The sequence below is a fragment of the Olea europaea genome, unplaced genomic scaffold (genome assembly GCF_002742605.1).
Source record: "Olea europaea var. sylvestris unplaced genomic scaffold, O_europaea_v1 scaffold1168, whole genome shotgun sequence".
Lineage (NCBI taxonomy): Eukaryota > Viridiplantae > Streptophyta > Magnoliopsida > Lamiales > Oleaceae > Olea > Olea europaea.
In genome coordinates, this window is record NW_019229085.1 from 239,276 (window position 1) to 249,984 (window position 10,709).

The 10,709-nt window shown below is 34.5% G+C and overlaps 3 protein-coding genes across 4 annotated transcripts in view; 1 reads left to right on the plus strand and 2 right to left on the minus strand.

The window, feature by feature from the left end:
• Positions 1 to 140, minus strand: part of LOC111373847 — a 1,522-nt gene extending 1,382 nt beyond the window's left edge. Inside the window, exon 1 of one of the 2 annotated variants that reach the window (XM_022996430.1) lies at positions 11 to 140. In XM_022996430.1, coding sequence (XP_022852198.1) covers positions 11 to 68 — 58 coding nt within the window. In that variant the 5' untranslated portion in view covers positions 69 to 140. The remainder of the gene's footprint in view (positions 1 to 10) is intronic. The other variant, XM_022996429.1, reaches the window with a different exon arrangement.
• Positions 141 to 6,638: 6,498 nt separating this feature from the next.
• LOC111373848 (fructokinase-like 1, chloroplastic) lies at positions 6,639 to 8,987 on the plus strand. The gene is made up of 2 exons (XM_022996431.1): positions 6,639 to 7,456; positions 8,045 to 8,987. Exons 1-2 carry the CDS (start codon positions 6,683 to 6,685, stop codon positions 8,735 to 8,737), a joined length of 1,467 nt encoding a protein of 488 aa, XP_022852199.1. The 5' UTR covers positions 6,639 to 6,682; the 3' UTR covers positions 8,738 to 8,987.
• A 252-nt stretch (positions 8,988 to 9,239) lies between these two features.
• The window catches only part of LOC111373835 (O-fucosyltransferase 19-like), a 3,697-nt gene continuing 2,227 nt past the window's right edge, over positions 9,240 to 10,709 (minus strand). The window contains exons 3-5 of the mRNA XM_022996414.1: positions 10,656 to 10,708; positions 10,036 to 10,512; positions 9,240 to 9,950 (exon numbers count right to left, since the gene is read on the minus strand). Coding sequence (XP_022852182.1) covers positions 9,695 to 9,950; positions 10,036 to 10,512; positions 10,656 to 10,708 — 786 coding nt within the window. The 3' untranslated portion in view covers positions 9,240 to 9,694. The remainder of the gene's footprint in view (positions 9,951 to 10,035; positions 10,513 to 10,655; position 10,709) is intronic.

The following is a 10,709-nucleotide window of genomic DNA, read 5'->3' on the forward strand; positions in this document are numbered from 1 at the left end:
AAATTTTTACCTCGTGTGCCTTGAAGAAACATGGAGAATGCAAAGAAGAGAACAAAAGATATTTTCATTTTTTGTTTACTGTTTGTTTATGAACTGATTTTCTTGAAAAATAATTTGGTGGGAGAACTCAATGAAGAGAATCAATGTGTTTTGTGAGAAACTTTCAATGGAGGCTTTGTGTTTATATAAGGGTCATTGCATGTTAGAGTAGAGCCCACACGTTTTTTCATATAATTTTCCAGATTATAATAATATAATTATATACTTTGACTATTTTAAGGGTCCTTGAAAATATACATAATTTCTTGTTGATGCCTAACGAGACGTGTTGGGTGGTCTGCATATTTAAGTTTCTCTATGAATGCTTCCACGACCCTCTTGCCACGGTCTCAAGTCTACAGTTGTCTAAGCACTCATATTTTAATATAATTATTTAACTTTTTTATAACTGAAATGGATTCGAGTCGAGTAGAATCGAGTTTGAGTACATTTAAGCCCTCGTTTGATTCTCTTTATTTCAAAACTTTTTATTTTTTATAATCTTTTTCAACTATGCATTTACACAATAAAATATTTTACATATAAGTCTAAAACATTTTTTTATTTTTTAATAACACATTCTCCATAAAATTATTAGTTAAAATATCATTTTTCTCCAAAATCTCTTCATAATGGGCATCAAACAGGAGCTAAATTTATTGAAAACGAGAAAAGAAAACCGTACAATCTCAAGATGAAGAGCTCTTTTATATAGTGTGAGTAGTGTTTAATTTGGTCTAATTCTACATACTAGACGAGGTGTTAACGACTAATCAATAATAGGGTAAAAAAATTCTTGCACGTTCAATTTGACAAGGCCTAGAACTCAAAATCGGAAGTTGAAGGGTCAATGTGGAATGAGGAACAAGAAATTGGAAATGTCAATAACGTTCCAACTCTCTTTCACATTGGGGCATTTGGACTAGGACGTGTCAACCTATGATTGGTGGAATTTATATAGAAAAAAAAATGGTTTAAATTTGTGGAGAAGACGGCTGCGGCAAGTTCATAATTGAAAGATCAAATGGGAATTTAACCAATTAATTCCATTTCCATATTGACTTCATCTTCTTGTAGAATATCTAAGGCGCTGTTTGATTGGGATATTTTCCATGGAAAATGTTTTCCATTTTTCAACTTTTTTGATGTTTGATTGTAAATTTTTTTTCATAAAATTCATTTTCCATATTTTCCTCACATATGTGTATTTTCCTTAGACCTGGGTATGTTAACCAGAATCGAATCTCTCGAACTGAAACCGAACAAGAATCGAAGGTTCTGGTTCGATTTCTCGAAAAATAAATTAGGAACTGAAATCAATAATCGACTGAGTTCGGTTCGATTCTTGGTTCTTGAAACAGAACTGTGGGTACTCGAGTAGAACCAATTATTATAAAATATATATATATATATATATATATATATATATATATATATATATATATAAGCTGAAAAAATATATAAAACCCAAAAATCCTAATTTTGATAGTAATTAGTCTAAAATTTTAAACTCTAACCCTAAAAATAAGATTGGCTCTTACTTTTTTTACCTCTCACCTTACATCAAATTGTTGTATTTCAGAGGTTATTATGTGTTAATGTTTACAATTTGAGTTTTTTTACAAATCAAAAATTTCAAAGAGGTTGTGGTATAAGTTGATGAATCAACGCGTTTATTCTTTGCAATTCCAATTTTTTACTTTCTTGTATTGTTAATAAATTTAAGTGATTTTTTTATATTTTTTATAACGCGTGGCAATTGAATTTAATATATTCATTGCTTGCGTTGTGTTGTACGTTTTTATTATCTTGAGTTTGTGATTCTCTTTTTAAATATATATTTTTTATTTTTCTATTCAAACAGAGTGAGTTCAACATGTAGACCATAATTTTTTGATATTATATTAGTTATGTATTTAATTAATATTTTTATATCAGTTCGTTTTAAAAGTAGAAGAATTTAAGTATTGTTCATAATTAAATTATATGCCTAGTATGCTTTTCTTATAGATCGAATAAGATTTATTAAGAAAAATATTTTTTTTAAGTTATAATTTCATTTTCGGATATTTATTTTATTTTCTCCTATTTTTCATGGCTTTTAATATTCAATATTTTGCTCAGTGAAAATTTTTAACTGAATTTTCTTCATTGCACAAATATTTACGAATAGTAACGTATTGGGTATATGTATCAAAAATGTTTATGTAAAATATTTATTAAATTAATGTATATAAAATGCTATGGGTAGATCCGAAACCGAACCGAAACCAACGGTTCGGGTTTGGATTGGGTTCTAGTATTTATAAAGACCCGAATGGTTCCAATTGCAAAATACTCGAAGCATAATGAGTGGTTCTGGGTATTGAAATAACCGGACTAACCCACCCGATGCCCAGATCTAATTTTCCCTATTCTGGTGGAAAATCAATTCTCACCTAAATGGGGAGAATTGGTTTTCCATTTTTTTTAAAATTTTTTTCAGCAATAAAAACAAATTTTATCTACATTTGTAAAAAATTATATTCCTTTAATTGACAATTTTCATAAAAATAAAGTCAAACGAATACCAAAATATAGATGATTTTCGGATTTATTTATTTTTTAATTTTTATTGGCAATGGAAACAAATTTTATGAACAATTGTAGAAGTGTATATCCCTTAAATTAACAATTTTCATCAAAAATAAAGCCAAATGAGCACCAAAATACACTTTTATTTCAACATTTTTCAGGTGGAAAATTATACCAATCAAATACTATTAATTGACAATTCCCAGTAAAATAATTTCTAGGTAATTCAATTTCCTAAAATTCGTTTTCTTTCGATTTGAATTCCACCTTTGCAATCAAACGTATCCAAATTTCACCCAAAATCTGGAGGTTATTTCTGGCAACTAGGCAATCTAATTATTAGCTTATGACATTAATAGAGTGAAATTAGGTTAAGGTGATAAATCGGTTTTGGTTTAGACCGACATTGAAGTTTAACGAGACTTGTTTGAAGGGTGGAGCTGCGGCATGTGACTTGTTTGTGATGAGCACGTTTGTCCGTTTAACACCTCATAATAAACTTTGACAGTAGATTACATATTTATACCTTGTTTGACACACTTTATGATATTTATAATTTTTCATTACTTTTAAACTACACATATTTCAAAAAAATTATTTTTCACTTGAAAAAGTTCTTCCAAACAAGCTCTTAATCTCTCATTAATAACGTCACGCTTTAAATTCTATGTGATAATTAAAGATTTGGCGTGAGAGAAGTGGAAGACTTGTGCCGTGTTAGGCAAGTAGCAAGCTCCATTAAAGTAAATGCATGGTAAGATTCAATGTTGATGGGAAATGAAATATGAAAGTAAGTCAATCAAATTGACTCAAAATATTCCATTGAAGGGAAAACAAAATAAAAAGGCTAATGCTATGTTTAATATATTGGGTTAAGAGATAGTAAATAAAAAAAAAAAACAAATTTATCTTCCTTAGATTCTTTTGGTTACTTGTTTATATCACAAGGAATAAAGGCATTTCAACCCTAACATTGTATGGCTCGCACGTCTCAAGATTGTCAACACTTCACCAATTAAACTCTATTTCCATTTCTCATTGTTGAGTTAGCTATATGTGATCGTTTGATACCAATAAAAAATTGTTAAGTTATAATTAGTAAAATTATATTCTTTAGAGAACCATTTAAGCATCATGTTTTTTCTCGATTATCCTGATCTCAAATAATATGAGTGAGATTTGAAAGGTAAAGAAGAGAAATACATGAGCGCAGCGACAGAGCCAAGGATGACAAAAAAATTAGGGTAACACTGCTTGTACACCTTGTGTACACACGGGGTTACACCTCTCTCATGTGGAGGGGGTTCGCACATAATTTATTGTATGTGGGCCTCTCTTCATCTGAGGAAGTGTAAATCCGTATGTACACCATTATGTACATGTAGTATTATCTAAAAAATTATACTCGCTAATACATACATAGAAGAAAAACTTCAAAAAATGAATTGGGCCAAAGGCCCCACTCCCACCGTCGATGCATGAGTGAATGGCACCTATTTATCTTGGGAAATCAAATTTAACAAAATTTTAAAAGAGTTCCACAAAACATGTGTTAAATTATAATAACAATAATAATGAAATATATTATCCCTTGTTTGAGCTACATTATTTTCATAGAATGCATTTTTGAATAGTATATTGATGGAAAATATATGGTTAAAAAATAAAGAAAAATTTTGAATTTGCATGTAATATTATTTTATTGAAGAATGTGTGGTTGAAATTATGTCAAATCACTGTTTAAGAATGTATTTTTTTGAAAAAATATGGCTCAAACATGGCCATATGTATTACTGAAATGGAACTTCTTGACTCCTGATTGCTGGCTCCTGCCATTGCATCTCCATCTCGCCGACAACCACCTTCATCGTAGACAGCCACATCGACTCCTCAAAGGCTTCAAAAGTAGCATCGTCGCACAAACTGGCATTGTGTGCGAAGCAACACCTTACATGAGATGACGACGCTTGACGATAGGCCTGAGATGGTGCATCGCCTGTGGTCGTCCTTCGCTATCGCAGAGGTAAACTGGGAAACTTTAAGGTTTACCCACCCGCGATGTAGAGGAAAAGGGGTAAAATTAGGGTTTGATGATGACTTAGGGGTAAGGGCTTCTGTTGCAATTTATGAAATTATAGGCCCTTGCTTGAAATTAGGGTTTTGTGAACAACAAATTCAGTTTGATCAATTTTCAGTTAATTGTGACTATCTATGATCTTTAATTTGTTAATTGTGATTCTCTATGACCAAATTTGCGTTATTTGTGTCTGTCTGTGACCACTTCTGTTTTCATTGTAAATGTTTCTCATGTATAATGCATTCATTGTGACCTATTGTTATCAAAATATAACATATTGTTGTGCAAATTATATTGAATAAAGTCCTATTTTATAGGTTACAACCTATTTTTTGGCCACAAATCACAAATATTATAGGCTTTAACTTATTTTACGATCACAAATTATTAAATTAATTGATCATATGTAACTGTCTGTAATCTTATATATCTTAACCTTGACCATATGTGACCAGGATCGTATTGACAATAACTATATGAAACTATGTCTATGTTAACGGTATTTTTTTATCTAATATGTGAACAATGATTTTAGTGTGACCAATTTATAGTAATTGTGATTATTTCTAATCTTTTATGTGTTAATTGTGATTCTCTATGATCAAATTTGTGACTATTTGGGATCAAGTCTATTTTGTCAATCACTTATCATTTTTTTTATCACAAATTAACCAATTTATTAATCACAATAATCCAAATAATTGGTCACAAACATTTTTCATCTTTACCTCCTCCCACACCACCACACCACATTTCACCACCACCACGCATACTACCACAATTCCACTGCCACCATTTGTAGCCACCACCAGTACAATCACCATCGTCAATACCTCACCACCACCACCTATACTGCCACTACCAGCACCTCACCATCACAAAAAGCATCACCACACCCACCACCACCTCCAACCGCAAATATCACCAACAACAAAAACCATCTAAAAACTCCAAGATCCAACAATTCCAATTTTTCCCAGATCGTGCATCAGTCATTGCAGCAACGACGTTGACATTGTATGAAGCAGCAAACTCTGCTACAGCAGCGCACAATGCGATGACGCCTCTATAGCAGCAGCGCGTGTAGTAGAGGCGTCATCGCACCATGACCAAGTTGTGGTGGCGACAAGCGAATTTGTAAATAGAGGGAGAGAGAAAGTAAGCGGCCATATTGGATCTGTGGATAGGAGAAAGAAGAAATATTGTATTAATTAATTTAATTAATCATAATTATCACATGATTTGTAAAATTAAAACTATACCACCTTAATTTTTATATGTATATTTTATATGTAGGCTTGGGGTAATTTTCCCATTTATCTTTGTTAGATATAGAGGGCTTCTCTTCACGAGGGTATTTGACGATACAATTTCAATGAGATCTTCATCGGAAATTTTTTCATGAACAATTTGTTGCTCCTCTAGATTTAAGATGGCATTAATAGACGTTGGACGATGAATTGAAAGTTAATCAATGATAATTACAAGTTTTGGGCATTGACAAATATATAAGAATGTTTTTAAGTGGATGTTCTACAAATTAATTATATTCGTTAATTAAAAAAGTATTATGTAATGGATCTTATTAATTTAGAGAAATCAGAAGGTATAATTAGGTATTTACCTAATTTAGAGAAGATTGAAAATAATTTTACATATGTAGCATTTATTTCCCCATTAAATAAGCATAAATGATGTTCAAGACACACAACATGCATCCATAAGACCAATTAATTAATCTCTCCCTTTTCCAATGCATAAGCACTACTCATGAGCCATGTTTATTTTCGAATTTAGGTGCCATAAAGTTGACAAAAGCAAAGTTGAAATCACAAAATAATTTTGACTTGATTTCTCCATGCTTCTAGCCCAACATGTAACGGGTCAAGAATCCGGGCCCAATAAAAAGCCCAAACATATTTCCCGTAAGTGAACTAACAGGAACATAAGAATGAGGAATGGATAAACTAAACCCAAGTAAAATCTAACGCCATGGCCGCACTTCACCTGCTTCTTCCCTCCATTCCTCAGAAAAATTTACAATCTTTAGCTTTAAATTCGCTAACCCAATTCAAAATCTCCACAGTTTGCTTCAAACCCATACTCAAATCTCCAAATCCCCGAAAAATAAGACCGAGAAATTCCTCCAGGAATGACGCCCCCACCACCTCTGAAAGCCCACCAAAAACAACCCGTAGAGGCCGTAAGAAATCCACTACAACTACAGATTCACCTCCCAGAGAAGTATCGAAACGCCGTCGTAAGGATACTGAGTTGTCAACAGTAGAAAATGATGAGGAGATTTCTGGTTTTGACGATGGAATGGATATTCCATACGAAGACCCTCCTCTAGTGTGTTGTTTTGGGGCAGCCCAGAAGGAGTTTGTGCCTTCAGTGAGAGTGTCACCTGAGCAATTGCATCCTGATATATACTCACAGTGGAAAATGCTGCAATGGAATCCGCCTGAGTTCGTGCGGGCGCCTGGTGGGCCGCCTTCGAATGTGGCCATTTCCCATGTGAGGCTCGGTGGGAGGGCAGCGTTTATGGGGAAAGTTGGGAGTGATGAATTTGGTGAGGAAATGGTGTTAATGATGAACAAGGAGAAGGTGCAGACGAGATCGGTGAAATTCGATGATAATGCGAGGACCGGGTGTGCTTATATGAAAATTAAGTTTGAAGGTGGTAAAATGAAGGCGGAGAAGGTTAAAGAATCTGCTGAGAACTCCTTGCTTAGCTCTGAGTTGAATCTTTCAGTGCTCAAAGAGGTATTCGATTGTCCCTTATAGCATTAGAAAAAAAAATCCTAAAATTATTGATTTCTGGCTTTAGAATCTTGGAAATTGGTGGATCAAAATTTATAGTCGTAACGAAGGAATGAACAACTGAATTGGCTAAATGAGTTAAATTTTCGGCATATTTTGCATAGTTTGCTAGATAAACAGCCATAGGTTGACTGGATTCACTATTTGTGCAGCATATTCATTGAACCATATTGCCAGTGGTTAGTTTCATTTTGGTTATTTTGCTGGTTGGTAATCCATTTCTTATGATTGTTTTCCACATGAATAATGAATCTGGCTTTACGTTGATGGCATGTTAAAGTATACCTTATAAGTTTCCTGTCAAATGATATGAACATTTTGTATAGCCACTTGGTTCTTATGACATTGTTTACATAATTAATTGTTTGGAATAGGTTTATAGGCCGCGGGTTATGAAATATTGCTTGTTTTACCGCAGTGATGTGATGAGATTGAATGAAGCAACCATTAAATCGTTGTTATAAACAATATGGGAGTTGCACTAGTTAAATAGTGTAAGTTGATTCATGGTTTCTCTATTATTCCTTGCAGGCTAGAATTTTTCATTTTAATTCCGAAGTTCTAACATCGTCATCCATGCATTCTACCCTTTTTAAAGCAATTTCCTGGTCCAAAAAATTTGGTGGTCTTATATTTTTTGACTTGAATCTTCCACTGCCATTATGGAAATCACGTGATGATACGTGGGAAGCAATTAAGGAAGCTTGGGAACAGGCAGACATCATTGAGGTCACAAAGCAAGAATTGGAGTTCCTTTTAGATGAAGAATATTATGAGAGGAGAAGAAATTATAGGCCTCAATACTACGCCGAGAATTTTGAGGAAACAAAGAAACGAAGAGATTACTATCACTACAAACGTGAAGAAATCTCGCCATTGTGGCACGATAGATTAAAATTCTTGTTTGTGACGGATGGAACACTTCGACTTCATTATTATTCACCTTCTTTTGATGGAGTGGTGGTCGGTACAGAAGACGTACTAATTACACCATTCACTTGTGATAGAACTGGTTCCGGTGATGCTGTTGTGGCTGGAATCATGAGGAAGCTGACTACTCAACCTGACATGTTCGAAAATGAAGATATTTTGGTGAGGCAGCTTCGGTTTGCAATTGCGGCAGGCATAATATCACAGTGGACTATTGGTGCTGTACGAGGTTTTCCTACAGAAAGCGCTACACAAAATTTGAAAGAACAGGTCTATGCCCCGTCAATGTGGTAAATTAGAGAGCCGCCAAATCTGAAACCATAGTTCTTAGTTTCCATTCAATGTAGAGTTTTTTGTGCTCTCTGTCTGTGGTAAATGTGAGATATCTAGGGAGATGTTCAAGAATTTCGTTTATTAAAAGGGGGACAGCATTTCATCTTGCTGTTGATTTTCTACTTGAAGATTTTGCATTTCCACTTGCCTTGTTTTCTCTAGACTACAAGTTGGTATGATGTGGATCCTATATGAAGTTAAATTGATACAATTCTTGTAACTTTCTTCAGTTTTCACTAATATAATCTCAATAGAAGGGGGGGAAAAAGAGTCTTTACCTCTTGAACTGATCACAATATTCTCACAGAACCTTCGCCGTCTGGCCTTTGCTTGTTTACTTTCGTTAGTCCTTGATAGGTGGCGCGATGTTATAGTTAGTCATCACCTTAAACCTGCGCCCCCACCGTTACACACTCCGAGCAAAAAAAAAATGAAGAAGATAAGCTAGCAAATCACACACAAATTTATAACAAGAACAATCTTTTCTTGAAAAAATTTATCATGAGATTCATCAATAGTTACATCAAGCAAAAAGCCTGTTTGGCTATATAATATAATCTAGTCGAGGATAATAATAAGAATGAATAAATAGAATAAAAAATCTGTACTTCACCATTTTCTACCACCCTAGTGAAGAAAATACATATGAACAAATATGAAATCCTATGCTCCAGTATCAGAAAGCAATAATGCAGTGTATCTGCTATCTCGTGTTTATCAACATAGCAAAATCGCTTTAATCCTGTACTGCGCATTCTGATATCTTAACCAATCACACATCAAACCTTTGATATCAATATATCATCTGCTGCAACTCTGTGATCCTCTTCTGATGGTATCCTGAAGGATGAAAATCTGGATCCAACAAAGTGGACGTGTATTATTCGTATGATTCACAGTTGAGACAAAATGGAACTCTTATCTTTGTGAAGCAACTCTCAGGTTAGGTTTATGGATGAGTTGCTGACGCATTCTTTGCTGCTCAGATTTATTACAAACACATCCAGGAAAAGGATTTGCATAAAAGCTCTCCTCAAGTCTTGGTGATTCGCCTGCTTGTCTAGGGTATGGTGCTCCGAGTCTGTTCGAGTGTAAGCTCTTGACTTCAGAAGCGAAATTCTCCCAAGAGATTGCTCCATTGTCAAACAAATCTATCAGTCTGACAAAATTGAGCCTGAAAAAGGAAAGAACAGAATGAATTTACTTCTGCCCAAGAGAAAGCTTAAGAGTAACCAGTGTCGAAAAAAATATAAAAAAACCTGTCCGGATTTATTGTCTTCCTAAATCCCTCAAACCTCCTATGCCCTTGCACGGCCTTTGCCATATTACCGTCATATGTGTAAACAAAGACATCACTTTCTACAGCTACAAAGTGATCTAAGGCTGCGAGGCGGTTCTGATAAAGCCTGAATGGCACCAACTCTTCTTCTGTGGCGAGGGTCCAATGAGTGAAAACATTTGGGTACTCAGACCTGAAGGCATCCATGCTGTTGTTACCGTAAATTTCCCCAGCAACTACGTATATTCTAGTTGAGGCGGGATATCCCATGGCCTTGAGAAGCAATGCTGCCTCCCGAGGAGACATTGGGCAGCCTCCCTGTAGTCTCCTCTCTTTGCTGTCTATCTCTTTCTCTTTCCAATGCTTGACATCAAACCTCATGCCCCGTAGTTCTTCAGCCTCTTCTGCGGTTAAATTGTGGCTGCAGCCAGTGAATGCAAGCATGTCTTTCTCGTATCTGCATTAAATAGCCATTTTCTAAGTCATTTAATGGTAAATACTATATCTTCACGAAGATCAAAAATGGCTATATCCTTAGCAACCACTACACGTTTTTTTTATAACAAGTTCGAGTGAGATCTTAGGAATGACAATTATTACCTCAAGTGGAGAGCAATATACGGTTCACCATCAGTCCTAAGTCTATCCACCAAT